The sequence below is a fragment of the Camelina sativa genome, chromosome 18 (genome assembly GCF_030686135.1).
Source record: "Camelina sativa cultivar CO46 ecotype springtype chromosome 18, ASM3068613v1".
NCBI lineage: Eukaryota > Viridiplantae > Streptophyta > Magnoliopsida > Brassicales > Brassicaceae > Camelina > Camelina sativa.
In genome coordinates, this window is record NC_141897.1 from 19,873,536 (window position 1) to 19,894,092 (window position 20,557).

At 36.4% G+C, this 20,557-nt stretch overlaps 5 protein-coding genes and 1 pseudogene across 14 annotated transcripts; 3 read left to right on the forward strand and 3 right to left on the reverse strand.

Moving 5' to 3' along the window:
* Window positions 1-761: 761 nt before the first annotated feature.
* Window positions 762-2,939, reverse strand: LOC104763593 (putative serine/threonine-protein kinase PBL7). Its single transcript, XM_087499407.1, has 5 exons — window positions 2,623-2,939; window positions 2,024-2,193; window positions 1,749-1,938; window positions 1,221-1,660; window positions 762-1,114 (listed from the first exon to the last, which is right to left on the reverse strand). Exons 1-5 carry the CDS (start codon window positions 2,777-2,779, stop codon window positions 884-886), a joined length of 1,188 nt encoding a protein of 395 aa, XP_087355533.1. The 5' UTR covers window positions 2,780-2,939; the 3' UTR covers window positions 762-883.
* Window positions 2,940-3,254: 315 nt separating this feature from the next.
* LOC104762123 (two-component response regulator-like APRR3) lies at window positions 3,255-6,681 on the reverse strand. 9 transcript variants are annotated; one of them, XR_002036429.2, is made up of 11 exons: window positions 6,361-6,681; window positions 5,548-5,962; window positions 5,300-5,461; window positions 5,058-5,191; window positions 4,802-4,975; window positions 4,574-4,718; window positions 4,171-4,453; window positions 4,059-4,089; window positions 3,789-3,975; window positions 3,644-3,711; window positions 3,255-3,537 (listed from the first exon to the last, which is right to left on the reverse strand). XR_002036429.2 is itself a non-coding variant. In XM_010485352.2 (11 exons), exons 2-11 carry the CDS (start codon window positions 5,798-5,800, stop codon window positions 3,486-3,488), a joined length of 1,485 nt encoding a protein of 494 aa, XP_010483654.1. In that variant the 5' UTR covers window positions 5,801-5,962; window positions 6,361-6,676; the 3' UTR covers window positions 3,255-3,485. The 9 variants fall into 9 exon arrangements, 1 of the variants encoding a protein (XP_010483654.1); XR_015588959.1 differs by having other exon boundaries at window positions 5,548-5,974; XR_015588961.1 differs by having other exon boundaries at window positions 5,548-5,949; window positions 6,361-6,676.
* Window positions 6,682-7,527: 846 nt separating this feature from the next.
* On the forward strand, window positions 7,528-9,493 carry LOC104763594 (E3 ubiquitin-protein ligase RSL1-like). Its single transcript, XM_087497903.1, has 5 exons — window positions 7,528-8,303; window positions 8,398-8,491; window positions 8,999-9,026; window positions 9,264-9,318; window positions 9,418-9,493. Exons 1-5 carry the CDS (start codon window positions 7,528-7,530, stop codon window positions 9,491-9,493), a joined length of 1,029 nt encoding a protein of 342 aa, XP_087354029.1.
* A 610-nt stretch (window positions 9,494-10,103) lies between these two features.
* LOC104763595 (pumilio homolog 18 pseudogene) lies at window positions 10,104-11,132 on the forward strand (annotated as a pseudogene).
* Window positions 11,133-14,756: 3,624 nt separating this feature from the next.
* On the forward strand, window positions 14,757-18,739 carry LOC104762125 (AP2-like ethylene-responsive transcription factor TOE2). 2 transcript variants are annotated; one of them, XM_087500112.1, is made up of 10 exons: window positions 14,757-15,670; window positions 15,799-15,824; window positions 15,926-15,956; window positions 16,054-16,141; window positions 16,225-16,370; window positions 16,746-16,834; window positions 16,975-17,099; window positions 17,295-17,408; window positions 17,797-18,131; window positions 18,474-18,739. In XM_087500112.1, the coding sequence occupies exons 1-9, from the start codon at window positions 15,141-15,143 to the stop codon at window positions 18,103-18,105; spliced, it is 1,458 nt and encodes a 485-aa protein (XP_087356238.1). In that variant the 5' UTR covers window positions 14,757-15,140; the 3' UTR covers window positions 18,106-18,131; window positions 18,474-18,739. The 2 variants fall into 2 exon arrangements, 1 of the variants encoding a protein (XP_087356238.1); XR_015589383.1 differs by having other exon boundaries at window positions 14,768-15,670; window positions 16,746-16,830.
* Window positions 18,740-18,783: 44 nt separating this feature from the next.
* Window positions 18,784-20,444, reverse strand: LOC104762124 (B3 domain-containing protein At5g60130-like). The gene is made up of 4 exons (XM_010485353.3): window positions 20,095-20,444; window positions 19,935-20,005; window positions 19,290-19,826; window positions 18,784-19,185 (listed from the first exon to the last, which is right to left on the reverse strand). The coding sequence occupies exons 1-4, from the start codon at window positions 20,102-20,104 to the stop codon at window positions 18,925-18,927; spliced, it is 879 nt and encodes a 292-aa protein (XP_010483655.1). The 5' UTR covers window positions 20,105-20,444; the 3' UTR covers window positions 18,784-18,924.
* Between the last annotated feature and the right edge of the window lie 113 nt (window positions 20,445-20,557).

Sequence of the window (20,557 nt, forward strand, 5' to 3'; positions counted from 1 at the left end):
TAGGTAAGTTTTTATTAGTAATTATAAAATTAAATAATACACTAATTAGATTCATATAATATCAAAAAAAAAGAAAAAGAAAAAAAACAAGATCAAAGTATCACATGTACAAAGCCTTAAAAGATAAATAAATTATGTGTTATGGATTTTGTGAAAATATAAATAATATTAGTCAAAATTCATGAGTGATCGTTTGTAGAACATAAATACTATAGCAAGTATAATAGACTTAAATAATTATGATGGCAATAATCTTTATAGACTTTAAATAAACAAAATAAAAAGAAAACATTACTAAAAATATAACTAAACTCTCTCTTAAAGTTTGTAAATATCATATTGTTCTTTAGATCTTGGAAATGAATCTCTCTCTCTTTAATACTAGTTTTGTTGTTCAACTGTCGTCACTACTTGGACACTCATTTACAGATTTAGAAATCATCCATCCTAAAGGCAAATGACTCCATGTTTAAGTAGATGATAACCACTAAACTACTGATTCAAACCATATATATAATAGAGCTTCTCTTGGTATATATGATCAAAGAGTCAAGACCTTTCACAACAATTAACTTGTAAAGTTGCAGAATCATTGATCCGATAGAATTGATTTGGTGGGTTCAAAAAGGCTAATTCTGATAGACTTACATCTAGCAAAACGCCAACAAGAACTTTTCTGCTCTGCTTTTTACCTCTTCTACCCTATTTCAAGAAGTTTAATAACAGAGAAATGAAGACAAAAGATCTTAAACGTTGAATTAAAACTTTTAGAGGGAAATTAGTCTGATCAAATAGTAACAAAACCATCCGTTACAAAACCAAGTCTATAATATGTTTCTGAAAAATCCAAGAAGCCTACATAAAACCGTCTGAGTAAACTTCTTTATATCGTATGCCCCCTTTTCACCAGGGGAACCACTCTGACCGGGAAAGCTGCAGCTTGACGAACCATCCCTACCACATCACGCATGGGAGGCCGTCCTTGTGGCTCTGCGCTAATACACAGCCTGGCAGTCTGAAATATTCTCGTTAAACCTTCAACCGAATACGTATTACCGAGCGCAGTATCAGCTGCCTCAGGCACATCCCCATATCTAGCCCATACTCGCAAAAACTGCAAAAGAAAAAAAAAAGAACATCCAAAACACAACTCAGTTTATATATTACTTACAGAATACGAAACGTATAAAAATTTGCTAGATACGAGGTTTGAGTCATACCCAATCAGTGAGTTTCCGTTTATCATCAGGAACAGTTTCATTCGGATTCTGATTATAAGGTCTCCTTCCGGTGAAAAGCACAATCAGAAAAACTCCATAGCTATAGACATCGTACTTGGTCGAAACCCAGTGGGACTGCTCTGCTTCTGGTGCGATGTATCCCATAGTTCCCTTCAACTCAGTGATCTTGCTCCGCTTCTCAACGCCGCGTCTGTTTACAACGACATTAGTCGCCAATCCAAAATCAGTCAGCTTCGGCACAAAATTCGCATCAAGTAGAATATTCCCAGCCTTGATGTCTTGGTTGATCACTTTTAGCACCTCGTGTAGATAAATCAGACCTTCAGCTACACCCTCGGCAATTTTCATCCTCGTCACCCAATTCAAAACCCGAGTTGGCTGCTCTAGACCTTGAGGTATCGGACTCTTCCTCATGTAATCTACAAAAACAGAACGTTAAGGAAGGAGTTAAGTAAGTTTAGAAACTAAACCAGAATCGATAAAGGTTTGATATTGAGTTTTCTTTACCAAAGATGTGGCGTCCGAGAGTGCCATTGGGCATGAACTCGTAAACTATAGCACGGTTTCTGCGGCCGTAACATCTGCCAAGAAGTTTAATCACGTTTGGGTGATTAGCTTCATGCAACGTTGTAACCTCTGCCAAGAACTCTTTATGACCAGTTTCGTTGTTATGAGCTTGAATCTTCACAGCTCCAACCTAACGAATCAAAAGTCGCAGTTCTGGTTTAGAAATTGAGTTTCGATATTTAGGCATAAAGGAAATGACCTTTTGGGGTTTATACCTCGTTAGTTCTTTCGAAATGGCAGCGATAGACTTCGCCGAAGTTGCCTTTGCCGAGATAAAACTTTTGCCGGAAGTTTAGGGTTGAGTGTAAGATTTCGTGCCATCGATATGGTCGTCCACAATTGGCAGGTAGAGGTGGAGTTACAGGGAAAAGAGTAGCATCCGGCTCTGCAATATGAATTACTAAACGTTAAAGATCGATTGAACAAGATCACCCTAGCATCGATTTCTTGTAGTACACGGCTAGAACATATGACGTTAATGAATCAGTTAACTTTATGGAAACAAGAAGAAATCTACTACTTCTACTTTCACTTGCATGAGACGATCGATAACGTGAAGAGATCAAAACGAAGAAGTCAGTAAATTCTTAAGAAACAGAATTGCTGAAGGCACAAGAAACCATAACACACACACAAGAAGAACTCTACTAATACTTTCACGAGCATGAGACGATCGATAACGTGAAGAGATCAAAACGAAGAAGTCAGTAAAATCTTAAGAAACAGAATTGCTTAAGGCACAAGAAACCATAACGCACACACAAGAAATCTCGATTTCAGAAGATTGAAAAAGAAAGAGAAACGAAAACGGAACCTTCAACTCCACGACTGCGAGTGTCAGGGATCTGGAGTTCATCTCTCCACAAACGATTGAGGGATTCGGTGTCCGCTAATGGTTCGTCGTCAAACACTTCTTCAGGCGGTGCGCTATTTGAGGTTTCTCCTGTGACACAGCAAAAGAAACGACTCATCGTAGCGATCAACGAAGAGAAATCTTTCTTGAGGCTTTTCTTTTTGATTTTCTCGAGAAACTATTTTCCCGGAAAAAGAACGTAATTAAACAGACTCTCAACTAAAAAACTAGAGCGAGAAAGTGAGCAAGCGATAGAGAGAGAGTGAGTTGATGATGGTGAGCACTAAATGATCTCGTTGGTGAATATATATACAGAGCGGGAGAAAATAAAATATAATACTCTGTTTTAACTCTGTTAGTTGTCAGTTGTAACTCTGTTTACTGGTTCGTTACTTCGTTTCTTGATAATAACGGAAGTTAACGAACAAAAATACAATTAAAATATATATATACTCTAATTATACTCAATAGAATAATTTAGGCTAACAGTATCAAGCGAAGGAAAAATAGTGTGGATAAGAAGTGTAGTGAAAGGATTACTCGATAAAATTGAATATTTAAAAAAAATTTAAATATTAATCAGACAGAATTAATGAGTAAATGATTGTTTTTGGAAAACAAATACTATAGCAACATTGTTATGTTTGCAGGAATACGATATTTAAACGATCTTAATTAATACAAAAGGAAAGTCTCATTGCAATAGTAATGAGAAACAAAATATGCTAATGCGCCACTTTGTGAAACTTTTTTTTTGTTCTTCAGTCTTAAGATCTTCGAAGTGTATTTCTCTATCTCTCTCTCTTTTATACCAATTTCGTTGTTTAGCTGTCGTCACTACTTGGACACTCATTTCCTGATTTAGTATCATCCCTCCTAAAGGTTAGAAAAAGAGGGTTGACTCCAAGTCAGTAAATTACTACATAAGGAAACGTTTTGTACATCCTGAGAGAGAGATATGTTAAAGAGGATCTGAACTCACTTGCGAATGAATTGACCTTTGACTCGAGGCCGTTGCTCAGCTAGTTTCTTCCTGCTGTGGTACCTAACCTAAAACAAACAAAACAGGCGTATGAATTTCGTCTCCAAAAACTAGAGCTTAAGCTTGTTTAGTTAAGAAGGGCTACCTTTTTTCTCAAAGCATCGCTCTTTGCGTTTAAGGCAAAACTTCATCAGAGCAGCTTCTCTTTGTGCCGATCGTTCGCTTCCACTGGACTGCTGATTCAAAGGATCATCACTGCTTGAACCCGAACCCATCAGTTTTGCAATAGGACTGTCATGAGGAGAACAACTTCCCCCATTTTCTTGTAGAGCCTAACTCAGCAAAAAATAGAGCTTTTTGATGAAAACTTAAACTGCCATAGATTTCAAAGACAGCACCGCACATTGTAAAATACCTTACTAGCAGAAGTAGCACCGTTATTGTACCTGCATATCACACACGAAACAATAACTCTAAATCAGTCACAGGTTTTGAAATTTCTTTTGCAGTTGAGGTCAAGAACTTACTTTGAGAATGCAGAGTGATTTGAATGCCTCAAAACACTCTGATCACCGGTTCTGTAATCTCCAGCCTCTCTTGGTTTTTTCAGAGTTAGCTCGAGTGATTGCAAATCTTCCGGGTTAGATGAAGGTGTTTTACTTTCTACTTCTGAGTTACCAGAAGAGCGATTTAGCATGTCATCATTGTTTCTTTCCAAAGCTTGAACAGAATAGTTTGCATCCTTTTCATGGTTTCCTTGTTCTTCAACTTTGTTACCTATAAACATTCCTTCCTGCGATCCCATGCCTACTGTAAAATCATCGAAAGTCATCGTTTTGAGTTAGGTTACAACAGAGAAATTATCCAGAATGGTTCCACAAGATCAGAGTATTGACATTTATTAATTGACTAATGAGTCTATGCTCTTACCTATCTGTTCATTCTGATCTCCAATCTCCTTCAGTTTATTAGCATTATCCCATCCGTTGCCATAGGTTCTCAGGTTCATATTGGTAGCATTGGGAAATTGATATGAAGGCGAGGTGCTCTTACCGGCTCTATTGGTCCAAGAACTCTAATTTTGTAATTGAAAACCAATTAAATTATAAACAGATTCCTCAGACATAATTGTTAGCTATTGCCATAGAGATATATTACCTGAGTTCCACTCCCGTTATCACTCCCACCATCTTGGTCACTCAAACCATTACTCCCATTTTCATTCCCCTGATCTTCATCATCGATGCTGGCATCGTTTTCTGACCCTTCAGAGCTTTCAGTTTTCACTGGCTTCTTGTTCTGTATTGCACTCTCACTTCCGCTTCCGCTAGACTGGGATATAAAGACACTCATAAGTAAAAATAAGACCACAGAGTAACTTTTTAAAAACAAGTAATCAAAGCAGAACACTTACACTGTGACATCTTCTCCAGACATGTTGCCAAAGATTCTTTAGTTCGTTCTTTCTAATGGGTTTCACGAGAAAATCAACAGCACCATTCGACAAACACTTAAAGACCAAAACCATAGAGTCATAAGATGACATCACTGCGAAAAAAAAAAAAAGAAAAAAACATCACATCTTGAGTTACACTAACTGAACATCACATACTGAACCTAGGTCAAGAAAAATGTAATAAGGATTTAAGTAAATACTTATGACAGGGATGTTCTTTAGCGTCTTATGGCTCATAATCTTGGACAACAGGCCAGTTCCAGATTGCACAGGCATGACAACCTCTGTTAAGACGAGATCAATGCAACTCTTCTCATCTTCTAGGATTCTCCAGGCTTCAAGGACATCAGAAGCAGCAGTGACTAATAAAAAGTGTCCAAATTTACAACAGTTAGTCGAAAGCAACAATACGGTAGCTAAACAAGGATGATCAATTCAATCAATAAACCTTCATAGCTGCAATTCTTCAAAAGGGCAGTAACAATATGGCGTGTTGAGTCATCATTCTCCACTAGAAGAACCTTAAGAGATCTAACTGGGAGATACCTCTCCCACTTCACAACAGGAGCTAGCGGTGGTGGTTGTTGTTGAGAAATCTGTATAAAATTGTTGGCATTTCCAGTTGTATCTTCAACTCGAAATCCAAACACTTGCCTCTCAGTTTCAACTTCATCACCAGTTTCGTTGTTATTAAAACACATTTTTAGAATACTAATTTCTCATATGACAGTGTCAAGACCAGCCTCCATGAACAAGATAGAACAGGAGCAGCATCAAATAACGTCTAAGATTCTGCAGAAACTTCCCCTCTACACTGACATAACATTTACACATGTCTTCTTTCGCCAAACTTAATTTAATCCCTTCATCAAAACCTCAAGCCAATAAAGACAAAGAAAACAAAAACTGAATTTGGATAAATCATCAAACTTTGTCCAAAGAAAAACTAAACAAGCAAAAGGCAAATCAAATTTCAATAGTAGTGACAATCAGCTTTTTAAAAACAAAAGCTATGAATATACCTAAAGCAAATCATCACAGTACTTGGAAACATTGAACACAGTCTCTTTGATTTCTTAGATCTAGGATCTCCTACTTTCTAATAATTCTTAGGAAATTTTCAGAACCCAAATACAAAATAAAATTTACAAGCAAAATGATACAGAATCAAACTATACACTAAATGAGATAAGCACAAAAAGTGAAGCAGCAACAGATTGTCATAAGGAACAATAAAAGAAAAGAAGGAGAAAAAACGGACCTTTGTAGCATAAAGCTTATCCATAGATAGATGAAGAACACCAGAAATCTCTCACCATGTCTGACTTCGAATTTCGTTCGAAACAAAAAAAAAAAAAAAAAAAAAAACAGATTTTGCTTAATCTGGTTTGTTTAGCATTTAATCTAGTTTTGATTCGTATCAATATTTTCTTTTACCAACAAGGCAACCAACTAACGAAATCCAGTTGCTACTAAAATAGAATTAAAAAAAAAAAAAAAAAAAAAAAAAAAAAAAAAAAAAAAAAAACTTGATAGAGAAACAGAGAAGAAGAAGATTGAAAAGATCTGAGGTTATCGAACCAAAACAAAAAAGGTCGGAGAAGATATTATTTTGGGGGAGTGATGACGTGGCAGAACTAGTTGGGACTCGATTGGTGACGTGGATAAAATCAAAAGCTTGGACTGTGAAAGTTGTTTTGGTTTTAAGTACCTAAACCGAATCTTTCTCGGTATAGCATTTGGATCTCGTAGGCAAAATAGTCAACGAAGCGACGAGTTTTTTAGTTTTGACTTTAAATTAGTAAATGTTGTTTTGGATATACAGTACATAGAACTTTGATTTCCCCCGATTTTCTCGGATTATTCTTACTTCTCAGCGTCCATCATGATTACGGAGCTTCGAGAATCTAATCTGTAGATTTGCTTTGTTGTTTGTTACACTATTATATATAAATCTAATTAATAAATCTCATACTACAGTAAACCTGGCGGCTTGTGAAATGAACTTCCATGGCGTTTATGGCGCTGCCGCTATAACAAAACACGATGTGAACCGTCGACAGTTTTACAAGCTTTACTTCAAAGGTTTGGTAACGCCATTCTCGGTTACACGGCTTGAGGTTAAAATTTGCGACCAGAAGGATAATCTGGTGTTCAACACTAATGAACCGCTTCGTCACCATTGCATGACGACTTCCGTAGAGGAGGCTGATGTTAGGGCTTTGATGCGTGGTCTAGAAGAAGCCGCTAAGTTAGGGATCAATCACATCTCTATATACTGCCGTCTCCCTCAGATTTTCAAATACGTAAGATTCACTTTTCTATACTTATAATATTAGAAAGAAATGGAATTGATGTAACGTTGATTTGATTTTTAATATAGTTATGGGAAACATCGTATCCCAAGGAGAAAATTATTGTTTTGCTAATGCATGATGTGAAAAAAGTTATGAGAAAGCGATTCATGTCTAGCATTCCTGTTGAGATGTTTTTTGAAGATTCTAAGATTATCTACAGACCCTCCTTTATGATAAAGAGGTGGACGGAAGAAAAGAAAAGTTTAACGCAAGAGAAGAGAAGTTTCACAGAAGAAAATAAAAGCTTCACGGTAGAGAATAACAGTTTCACGGAAGAGAAGAAGAACAACAGTTTCATGGAAGAGACTTGCTATATCTGTTTCGACGACATTGATGCTTATCTCATGTTTCTTGCTTGTGCACAAGGTCATAGATTTTGCTTAACTTGTGTGAAAGCACATATCGAGGTGAAGCTTCGTGATCGAAAGATACCGACATGTCCTCAGTATCGCTGTAACTCTCAGCTATCTATAGATGTATGTGGGGAGATATTGACTGAAAAGCAGAGTTTGATGTGGAAGCTGATGATTAGAGAGGTTTCGATGCCTCATAGTCAGAGAGTTTACTGTCCATACCAAAAATGCTCGTATCTAATGTCCAAAACCGAGCTTTCTTCTTCATTTGCTGAAACTGGACGTAGGAGATGCTTCAGTTGTGGTGGCGACTTCTGTATCAACTGCAAAGTTCCGTGGCATAGTATGCTAAGCTGCAGCTTTTACAAGATGTTGCAAATTGAAAACGATGATGCGAAGCTAAAGTCTATAGCAAATCATAAACGGTGGCGTCAATGTGATAACTGCCAACACATGGTTGAACGTTCTTCCGGATGCGACAGAATAACTTGCAGGTACGTATACTACTACCTCTTTGATAGCAACATATTGTCGTTAAGATAACACAATTATATAAAAACATTTCGTGCTTCCTTTGTTACCTTTTAGGTGTGGATATTCTTTTTCCTACACCTCTGGAGCTAAACCGATCCGCTTAACCGAATTCAATGAGGGTCTTGGTGGTGAGATAATTGCGCTTATCGTATATTTGATGTTAATTTTTCTGGTGGTATCACTGGTTGTGCTGTTTGGCTAGACTCTGGATTGAATAATAATTACAATCTCGGTTTGGTATTATCTTCTTCTTTTTCTTTCTTTGTTGGTTAGTTGCAGTTAGAGGTAATAATAAAGTTCTAATTCTTACCCCATCCAATCCCAAGATTGGACCAGTTTTGTTGAATGTGACCAAAAAAAATACTAATTACTCTAATTTAGTTCATTGACAAAAAAAACTCAAGGTTTATAAATGCAAGCACTACTGCGAAGTTGAGTTCGTTGTTTACGAAGATCCTCCAATCGAAAGGGTTTGATTTACGATTCTCGCTCAAACTTGATTTGTTTCTTACGGTTTCTTCTTACGGTCATTGATGAAGTCAGCAAGAATCAACATTTTAAATAGATATTTGGTTCGCGTTAGCATTACTGAAAAATCTGATCTGATATTTGTGTGATTATATCATCTGGAGAATTTGTGTGTGTATTTTTGCAGAATCTGATATTAGAATATCCACCAAATGGTAAAACATATTTTGGATTTCATTCATGTTACTTTATTTACAACTTCTGATTTTACTAAAAACCCTTTTTGGTTGGCGGCTACAATTTGGTGATTGGAAAATAAAGATGACATTCACTGTACATAGGAAAACTGACAGTACTATGAATCCAGTGTTTCAACACCATGAGTTGGTTTTGGTTCAGTTTTAGTGCTTTTCATTGTGTGTTTTTTTTATTCCATTGGATCCTTCACACAGGAAGGCGCAGAGATAATACAGTGATGTACAATGAAGGAAATTTCTACATCAATAGGTGATGGATGGATCCATTTTGTTTTTGCACCAACAAGATCTTACTTAAATCTTTCTCTCTCACTCTCTGAATAATAATGGTTTGTTCGTTCAAATACAGGTTTAAGATCCATGGAAGAATAGAAGGAACCGATGATGAATCCAGGAAACGAGGAAGAATACTAGTGTGTGTTTGAAGCATTCTCTGTTTCTTCTCTTTATGCTTTGCTATTTTTTGTTTCTTAAGTGAATTAGTCTTCAAAATCTTTTTCTCTACTTCATTTGTTTTCTGGGGGTAAAAGACTTGACAACACAAACCATATATGAGTTTGAAAGACTTATTGAGTGAGATATATGTTAACAATATAATATTGAGAGAGTTCTCTTGGCCTTCAATTTATTAGCCCAAATGTTGAAACGCTCCGAAACAGAGTCAACTATAGTTGAAAGTTGAAACGCTCTGAAACAGAGTCAAATATAGCAAAGCCCTTTAGTTGCTATGTTTCCTTTTTTGAAAAGAAACCAAGTTAATTTGATTTTTGTGGCTAAATTGTAATTCAACTTCTTCGTAGAACGTTGTAGATTATACGAAATTCTACTTGTTTCCAATTTAATTTCCAAATACAAGTAGTAAAATCATAAAGTTACTAAAAGGAAAAGGAAATAATGTAATTCGGACTTGTGTTGTAACTAGGAAAAGGAAAACTAACAAAATTAGACCCTAAACTTCATCTATAAATACTATTTAGCATATCACCACAGATCCCAACAATCTCATCATTCACAATCCTCTCATACTTCTCCAAAACCACACAACAAATTTATTAAAGGAAACCCTTTTCTTGATCATCAATGGCAGTCGCTGGTGATACCTTTTCAATGTCGACCTTGTTCGATGCTTTACCATACCCTAATGGAATCTCCGGTTCCGTTCCTCCTCCGGAGTTCGCCCCACGCGCCTCCGCTACTCACTTGCACGCTGCAATGTTCGACCTAATGACTTGCTGCGAAGGTCTGGCCTCCTTTAAAGAGATGATCGCGTCGTTTGACAAAACACAGCTTCAGAGGATGGCCTCGTTGCTTACGTCAGACTCCGATTACTTCATGGCCATCGTCACAAACAAGCACGGCTCGAGACGCGTGCAGAAGCTCCTCGGCAAATCAGATGACGTTGACGCGCTCTTCTGCGCCGCTATCTTGCGCCGCTTCCTCCCCATCACGACCGACAAATATGCATCCTACGTGACGATACGAGCCATGGTCGTTTTTGATGAGGACAAGAAAAAGGCAATGTACGAGCAGATTCTCTACTACGCTCTCGACCTAGCGCGTGACCAACACGGCTGCATCGCCCTCAACGATATCATAACCGACGCGGATGATCCTTACTACAAAGATCAGATACTAGACTTGGTCGCATACAACGCTCTCTGCCTAAGCAACGACGCTTCAGGGAACTTTGTGGTCCAACGTGTGCTTGCATTGAAAGACTTGCGTACCATGCACAACATCGCGGTTAGTCTCTGTGGTCATTGCATTGACCTCGCGTTTAAGAAGTATGGAAGCTACATCGTGGAGAAGCTTCTGGAGGCGGATGAGTCGATGGTAGTGGTGGTTGTGGAGCTTTTGGAGTGCGACGGAGACAGGTTGATGAGGCTGGCGAGGAATGAGTATGGGAATTTCGTGGTGTGCAACGCACTGGAATCGACGAAGAAGTCTAGTATTGATCTGTTTTGGTGTTTGGTGCAGAAGCTCATGCCTTTTATCCATCTCTTGCGTAGGTCTCACGGAAGCAACATTGCAAACATCTTGGAATCACTTAAGCTTCGTTACTGACTTTAGTATTAGTAGTATCTCTGTGTTTACGTCTGAAGCTAGTTACAATACATAAATTGTTCGGGTGTTTAAGGTAGTTACATAATTCTTGTAAGAAATGGTTTTGGACTTTTGGTTTTTTAATTAAGGTTTTCTGATAAGCAAGGTTGAGTTTTTATAACAATTTGAAAAAACGCAAATTAAATGGCTATTACGTCTCTTCTTGTGAATTGTTTTTTCCGAAAGTTTGGGGAAGCTGAAACAAACCAAATTAGGAGATGAAAACTTACGTTAGTTATCTACAAGTAATAATGATGGCAATGACAGTAACGTCGGTAAGTAAACACAAACTTGGGTCGTTCCTTGGAAATTCTCACAGGAATATGTGTACTCGGCTGCAAGCTTTATCGGCAATTAGTTATTGATTGTTGCAGGACGGTTTATTGGTTTTTTTTTTTTTTTGTAAACGAAAACCACATAATTACTCTCTGTTTTAAATTACTTACTTTAAAATATTAGTAATAAAAAGATACAGTACTTGCCAATTCCTGTCTAACGTACTTTGTATTAAAATCGGCATAATTGAAAAATCGCACGAAAAAAATGGCCAACTTGAAATTGCAGTGTCACATCGTACCAGAAACAATATCCATTTTTATGAATAATAAACTCATATGATCATAGACTTTTGTGGACAACTATTGATAATTTAAATATATTATCTGTGATTTTTTTAATTCAACTTAAACTTAAAGAAGTTTACATTAAAAAAGACAATAGTATATCATAACAACAACCAGGTTAAATAATGATATAATCCTATAACTTAAGTCTGAAGAAGGTAGAAAAACACTGAGTGGAAAAGCTTCCAAACCACAATGCTAGTGAATCTGTGTTCTAGGGAGTGTTCCTAAATTTTAAATAGACAAATCTTGAACAAAAGCCTTCAACCGAAGTACAACAAAGTAGGTGAAAATGCGATCTAATCAAATGAAATAGACCTTGCAAAGGTAACTGGCCAAATTGTGATAAATTAGGTATGTAGAGGTTTTGCCCAAAAAAAGAAAGAAGAAGAGAAACTATTTTATATACCCATCAAAAAAAAGATAGGACATGAGGCGTCCACGTCTACAGCGTATGTTTAATATATTTATGATTTTACAAAGAAATGATTGATAATATTTATTACGAAAATGACAACAAAAAAAAAAAGAAAAAATAAAAAATAACAGTGACATTTTTAAAATTCTAGATAAAGACTAGTTTGACGAAAAAAAAAAAGACTAATTTGTTTTTTGTTTTCTCTGGTTTAATGTAACGTAATACCTTATCTCTATATTTTGTCTCTACGATTTATTTCTCTTGCAAGTATAGTATGGTGACTCCAGTACCACAACCCAGTTTCAGATTAACAGTTTTCGTCAAAAGTAAAATTAAGGTTGTACTTGATAAAATGGCAAATCTTTTTAAAGAAGTAGAATGAAAATGAAAAAGGAAAATGAAAAATGAAAAATGAAAAATGAATTCCCTAAATTTCAGGAAGGTAGAACTAAGAACGGATGTGGGCCGTCAGATCAGATAGACAGATGAGGAAGATTTTGACCTTAGAGAAAGAGTAGTTGAATGGCTGGGGTTCAATCTCTGTTGTACACGTGGCTTTCTGCTACTCGTTAATATTCATGATCTTCAAGATTTTTCTGACACTCCAATTTTTTGGCAACCGGCTATAACAAGTCGCAATTCTATCATTTGACCTACCCCATTACATAAACAAATTACAAAAAAAAAATTAAAATAAAAAAAGAGATTCGTATGGATGGACACAACTAGAAGATATTTTTCAAGTCATTTCTTTTTTCCTTTTTTCGCCAGTAACCCTGAGTTCGAACTCCGATGAACGCAACATAATAGAGTATATCATGATACATTGATGATACATACTTTGGTCATTTTGTATAGTTGTATTAATATTGTTACCCACATATATACAAATTTGCGGTACATGTTAAAGATAAGAAAACATTAAAAAAAAAACTGAAATACTCGATCGGCTTTTTAAAAATTGGTGTATGTTTGCAGCTAACTTTTACTTCTTTATCTAATCTTAACAGTTTCGACATTACCCCATCTCAAAAACCTTTTAACTTCTTCGTTGATCTCTTTGTATCACATTGCTCTCAAGTCATATTCCTTATTACACCTCAAACAATACTAGTAAATACAAAAATACTTTTCTTCTAAACCATAAGATTGAATACAAATTGCTCATATATTTTTGTTATCTTTTCACTTTTTTTTTTTAGATTTTCGGTTTATAAATTATAAAATAGTTTTTGTCACCAATTGGCAATGCTGTAGAACTTAAGAAGACATATTTGTGTTAACTATTCAATGACAAATCTGAAAATAAATGGATATACACTCACACCCAAATTTGATGCAGAGTTTATTTTCTCTACAATTTATAGATTTTAACAGTGTAAATATCATTTTCTCTAAAACTTGATGATTCCAAACGAGTCAAAGATAACTGACATCTTCAATGTCAATAGTTATTAATGTGTGTGTGGCTGTCAAAACCTTACAAATTAAAACCACATTTGATCATGTCTAGTTGTCGACCACCTGATGTAAGTGAAATTTGTTTTTCTATCATCTTAAACTATTTTCACATTCGTTTTACAATAACCACTAATTTTTAGATGATATAATTTCTGTTTATTTATGCTTTTAATATATTGATTATTTTCACTATTTTTTTTTTATGTGACAATTCTTACATTAGTTGGAAACTTGTTATCCAACTAAGAAAGCCATCATAATATTCTATTTCACTCTTTCTAGATTTTTTTCTTTCTTTCTTGTGAATAAGACGTATCTATTAACTAAAGGACCCGCCTATGAATGGAAACAAATGCATTGTCTTCAAGGTTAATGAATATGAGTCTTCTAACTTCTAAGTGGTTTTTGGTTTTATGTGTCTTCAAAGTTGTGAATAGGTCGTATATTCATTTTCTCTTTCATTCTCTCCGATCTTACTTTCTTATTTGTGTCTAGATTAAGACGACATATATTATAAAAACGATTTCGTTTGATTCATTCTATGTCTAACAAATTCTGTTCTTTAAAAATTTACTGCTATTTCACTTTAGTTCAGTTTGTTTAAGAATAAAAAAAGTGAAAGCTAATTTTGATGATTTCATATGTGTGTTTACAGAAATGGTTATAGATAAAACACACTTCAAAGTTCAAACTGGTGTAATTAACTTAAGACTAATTATCACATCCTTAATTTATGAATTAAACACTCTTTTTTTTTCCATGAACAACTGCACCGTATTGTTTATTGTCCATCATAGGCTCTAGCATATGCATATCTAGTGACTAGTGTAGTAATACTATTTAATAACTTATCTTTGTTCAATAAAAAAATCATCAAAAGCTATACCATGGTTTTACTGTTTTAGACTGCAAAGCTTAAAAAGTAATAACAGTAAAATTTCATAATTTTTTAACCATGCTAATAAAAACAAAACAAGTAGCACGTTTTAACTTTTAAACCGGAAACAGGCAGAACCGGTGTCCAATTGCCGAGAAAGATGGAAAGGAAAAGGAATAATAAAAAAAAAAAAAAAAAAACTTATTAATGTTCCTTTGTTGCCACCACTACTAACCCACAAGCTTACGTCCCATCATCATTCCCCGTTTCTCTTTTTTCTTCTTTCTCTAATCGCCGACGATAATCTCTTTCGTCCGGCGAAAGCTGTTATTTTTATTGTCTCTTCAAGTCTCCCATAGAGCAAAAAACTCTTTTCATCGCCAACATGTTTCTTGAATCTCGTTTTGTCTCCATAGTAATCGAACTACATCTGTGAGTGAGAGATATTATTATTCCCTTCTCCAACAGAATCTAAAATCTCCCAACTCTTTGTCTCAGATGAAAATGTGATATTTGTTCTCTGTTCAATTTCTAAAATCAACGACCGATCGTTGACTTTTTTCTGGGTCGGGTTTTAGTTTTTTTTTTTCATGCTGGATCTCAATCTCGGCCTCGATTCGGTTACTGTTAAAGGGGTTTCTTTGATGAATCAGATGGATGAATCGGTGACGTCAAACTCATCTGTTGTTAATGCTGAGGCATCATCTAGCTGTATCGATGGTGAAGATGAGCTCTGTTCCACTAGAACCGTCAAGTTTCAATTTGAAATACTGAAAGGTGGAGGAGGTGAAGAAGATGATGATGATGATGATGGTTATGATGATGAGAGAAGTGCCGTGATGATGACTAAGGAGTTTTTCCCTGTTCCTAGAGATGGCATTAATTTTATGGATTCGAGCGCACAAAGTTCTAGAAACACCGTTGATATTTCTTTCCAGAGAGGGAATCAAGGCGGAGACTTTATTGGCATCGGAAGCGGTGGTGGTGGTGATGCTGCACGGGTGATGCAGCCACCGTCACAGCCGGTTAAGAAAAGCAGGAGAGGTCCTAGGTCTAAGAGTTCGCAGTATAGAGGTGTCACTTTCTACCGGAGGACCGGGAGATGGGAATCGCATATTTGGTAATTTTTTACTTAGATGACTCTTCTTTGGTCGGACTATGGAAGAGCTGGGTTTATCTTTTAGCTCCCAAGTTCTGGGCTTTGTAGGTTTTTTGTATTAATCCTTTAATCAATTTTACTGGTTGCAGGGATTGCGGCAAACAAGTTTATTTAGGTATGGATTTGATTCTATTGGTTTTACCACTGTGAGCTGTTTTTTGATTTTGTGTTCTTAGCTCTCTAATAAAAGCTTTTTTAACTTTGTGAATTCAATAGGTGGATTTGATACTGCCCATGCTGCAGCTAGGTAAATTATGTTGTTTTGTATGATCTAAATGGATCCTTCCAACTGTTTTTCGTTTATGTTACAATTGTTTCATAACTTTAAACATTGGTTCTTGTAGGGCTTATGATCGAGCTGCTGTCAAGTTCAGGGGTCTGGAGGCTGACATCAATTTCGTTATCAGCGATTATGAAGAGGATCTCAAGCAGGTTTTTTTTATTACGGATGTATAATATTTAATGAAGACATGAATGCTGGTGATTTGTTCTGATCTTGTTTTCAAACTTTACAGATGGCGAATCTTTCTAAAGAGGAAGTTGTGCAAGTACTTCGGCGACAGAGCTCTGGTTTCTCAAGGAATAATTCAAGATATCAAGGAGTTGCTTTGCAAAAGATTGGCGGTTGGGGAGCTCAAATGGAGCAGTTTCATGGAAACATGTAATTAACTTTTCCCGGTATCTAATTTTGGGTTTTTACACATGCACTGTTCTTTGTGTTTTTGTCTAAATCTAGTTGTCAGTCATTGCTAGAAAAAGAGTGAGATCAGATAGAAGCTTTTGGTTATTTTTCGTTGATGTGAAAATGTTTCTGTTAGAACCATTAGTAGGAAAACCCCCTTTGTGATTATGGGTTATATCTAGAGATTCTGATGGCTGTGAGACATTTATATCTGTCTTGGGATGTTTGTCATCTGAGTATAAGCTGCAGCTGTTGGTGATTGTAGATTACAGTTTGATGAACTCTTTTATCCTGAATTTTGTTTGATATTAGATAAATTTGCAAGACTAATTACTTAGATTCTTATGGAATTAGGGGTTGTGACAAGGCAGCCATGCAATGGAATGGAAGGCAAGCTGCTTCCTTAATTGAGCCTCATGCATCCCGGATGATTCCCGAGGCAGGTAATGTTATTGATGCTCGGTTCATTGTTCATTAAACTGGTCAATGCTATGCAGCTTTTGCTGCCATCTTTGATATCTCTGCTCAATATGTGAAAAGCTAATACGAACTTGTTAATTTGTTTTCTGAATTCATTATTCAGCTAATGTTAAGCTTGATCTCAACTTGGGAATCTCTCTTTCACTGGGAGATGGTCCAAAGCAAAAAGATAGAGCTCAGCGGCTTCACCTTGTCCCTAACAGTATAGTATGTGGAAGGAACACCAAGGTGCGATTTTCCAAATATGATTTACTTTACTTTCATATGCGTTTTGCTCCAACCAGTAATCAAATGTTTCTTTGTCGATCTGTCATTGCAATCTGGAACTCAAAGCTATATACTTTCCAATTAACTTGCTCGAGCCCTCGTGGTTCTTCCTTGATTCATGAATTTCTGACCCTTCCATTTGATTTATATTCACAGATGGAGAACCACATGGCTACAGCGTCATGTGATACGCCTTTCAATTTCTTGAAGAGGGGTTCAGATCATCTTAGTAATCGGCATTCCCTTCCTTCTGCGTTCTTTTCGCCCATGGTAAATATAAATACCATAGCTCACATCTCTTTTTATCCAACTGTTTGCTACTGCCATACATTTATAACCTATACAATCTTCTGTACCTTCTGTCCAGAACTAGTACATCAGGAGAAATAGAAAGACAATTTTTAAATATTTTCAAACTTTACTTGACCTGAGTAATTTTTGTGATAAGTGAGTTCAGTTAGATAGATGTTCAGAACCTGGTTACTGTTGTGAAGTTTGATCAGTTAAATACTTGAGCTCGACTTAGTGATATCCTTTTAAAACAGTTCTATGTTGTTGCTTGCTATTTCTGTGTTATAATATCTGCATCATTAAACTGGAAAATGTGAAGATTTCAGTGAATAATCTTCTGTGCTAAAAATTCAGTTCTTGTCTCCAGGAAAGAACGCTAGAGAAAGGTCCAATGTTACGTTCTCATCAAAGCTTTCCAGCCAGGACATGGCAAGGGCATGATCAGTCCAGTGGTGGGACCGCTGTAGCAGCTACAGCACCGCCACTGTTCTCAAATGCAGCATCATCAGGATTCTCACTCTCAGATACACGCCCGCCTTCATCGCCAGCTACACCTCATCCTTCTCAGCCCTTTTTCAATCTGAATCAGCCCGGTCTCTATGTCGTCCACCCATCTGACTACACATCTCAGAACCACCACCACAATCTCATGAACCACTCACAACCACCACCATAGCTTCCTCCTCCCTCCGTCTAATTAAGGTAAGACTCATCTTTTTGACTCAGCACAGAAGCTGCAGTTTCATCCTCACGTTCATTATGTTACTCTTACTATCCACATGAAAAGAACCCAATTTTGATGGAAGACCCCTAGAGTTTTAGAGTTTGACATGATTGTACTAGTATGAACCTTGATGGAAACATGCAAAAAGTATGAGAAATGCTTAGTGAATAGAAGACTAAGGCAGAGTTTCCAAGTTTTGTAGCATTACCCTCCTCCTGTTTTGCTTCTTTGTCAATCCCAAACACATATATAGGGCAATAGTTTTCTTACGGTCCTATAAAAACTACTAGTAATAACACTCGTCATACGTGAATGTGCAGGTTCTAGACAACCCTGAAGTTGGAATAACTTGGACCCAACCGTGGAAGGCCAGCCAATACGACGATTTCTCCTAAAATCTATTGCACTTATTGTCACTGTGTGGTTATCTTTCTGCTTGTAATATGTAACATATACTGAGGGGCTAAGACCAAAACAGAAACCCTATCCCATTTGTAATTTTACTATAATATCTCTAAGATGAATCCATACAATGTAAGTACAATGCATTCTATTTGTATGAAGCTACTGGGAGACTTTTTCACTACTTGTTGCAGGCAGCCACACAAAACAGGAATAGATAGATTTGTATAGTCAACAACACAAGACATTATATAGATCTGACTGGATTCAGAAAATAGAGACTCTTTTACATGAATTTAATAAACCACAGTAGTCTTGGTTTAACTTAAAAACTTACTGAAACAGATAACTAAAGAGATACATGACGGATCATTCACGAAGAATGTGGATCTTCATTGTTTGAACCAGGTTACTGTCACCCGTCTTCATGATCTCGCATATCATCTTATCCGTTGTCTTCACATTATTTCTTCTGATGATACTGCCAAACCCCTTGACAAACACAGTGCCATTCGTCTGAATCTTGATCTGCTTCTCCAATGTCCCGAATTTTTTCGCTAGTGGATCAACGATAGTGATACTCTCAGGGAAATGCAAGCCAAAGTCTTTTATGACTTGAGCTGGGATGAGCTGCATTATGAAAAAAACATAAAAAAAATCAAAGCATAAACTGTATTAGCGTTCACATAAAAAAACTCATAAATGGAAAGCTCTTTTAACATTCAAATCTTTACCAATTGGCTTTGCTTCTTCGGATTCAGTCTCAGAGTAAAAGATGGATTCTCGGGATCATCCAGAAGATGGCGATCATCGCCAGCAGCATCATCAACAAAAATGTCATCAGACTCATCACCATCATTATCTTCTTCCTCAAGAGCAGCATCACTATCATAATCAGAATCATCCTCATCATCATCATCGGCATCATCATCCTCATCAGTAGCTCGAGTTTCTTCTTCACTCTCAGATTCCACTTTGATCTCCTGGCTTTGCTCTGAACAACTTCTTCTTCTTTTACACATGGTCTCACGCTCGTAGATACAGAAGTTGAAGTGCCGAGAGCCGTCAAACTCAAACTCCAAGAAATCTCCACCCTTGAGATTTTCATCTTTAGCTATCAACTTCCACCCATTAACCATAACAAACCTCTCAACATCATCACCACTACATTTCCTAAACGCCAATTCCCAAGAGCTCCCAGAAATGCTTCTAACCGTTACAGTTTTAGGAAAGGGTTTTGGTACAAAGCTGTTGAAAGAAATGGGTATTTTCTGCAAACATATGTGAAAGTCTCAACCAAATAGAAATCTACATATGAACATCTCAGAAAAACCAAAAAAAAAAACAAAAACAGAGTGAAGAGAAGAGTGTTTTTTTACGAGATCATCTCCGGATTCATCAGGTAAGTACACTTTGAAGAACTTTGGAAGACCATCATCCGAAGAGTTTCCTATTATAAAACAAATAAAAATGAGAACAGAGGATATACATTGTGTAATTGTAGAATCAAGAACAAAAAAAAAAGTCCAAAGCAGAAACCTTTGTTCATCTTCACTTCTTTGTGTTATTTGTCTCGCTCCCTGGATCTTAGATTTTGATTTAGAGATTTTTCCTTTTGTAGCAAAAATAGAGACTTGAACGCTTGTTGCTTCAAATGGAAAAAATAAAACTCCAAGGACTGGTACAAACTACTTTTACTTCGATGTAGAGCTGCGATTTGGAAATCCTACTTCCTGATGGAATAGGAAGGTGACTAAAGTTGTTTCAAACCCCCAGTTTTCTCAGATCGCAATGTTTCTTGAGTGGCTTTTAGACTTTTGTAGCAAAAACTTGGAAAAGAAGTGAGGAATAAAAACCCGATGTTGTGTTCTCATGCCCGGTCGAAGTCCAAGAGAGGTTTCTCTCTGTTTCTACTTCTTGCTTCAAATGGAAAAATCACTATCCGAACGACGTCGTTTGTTGAAAGAAGATTTGTTAGAGATCAAAAGCATTCGCTAAGGCC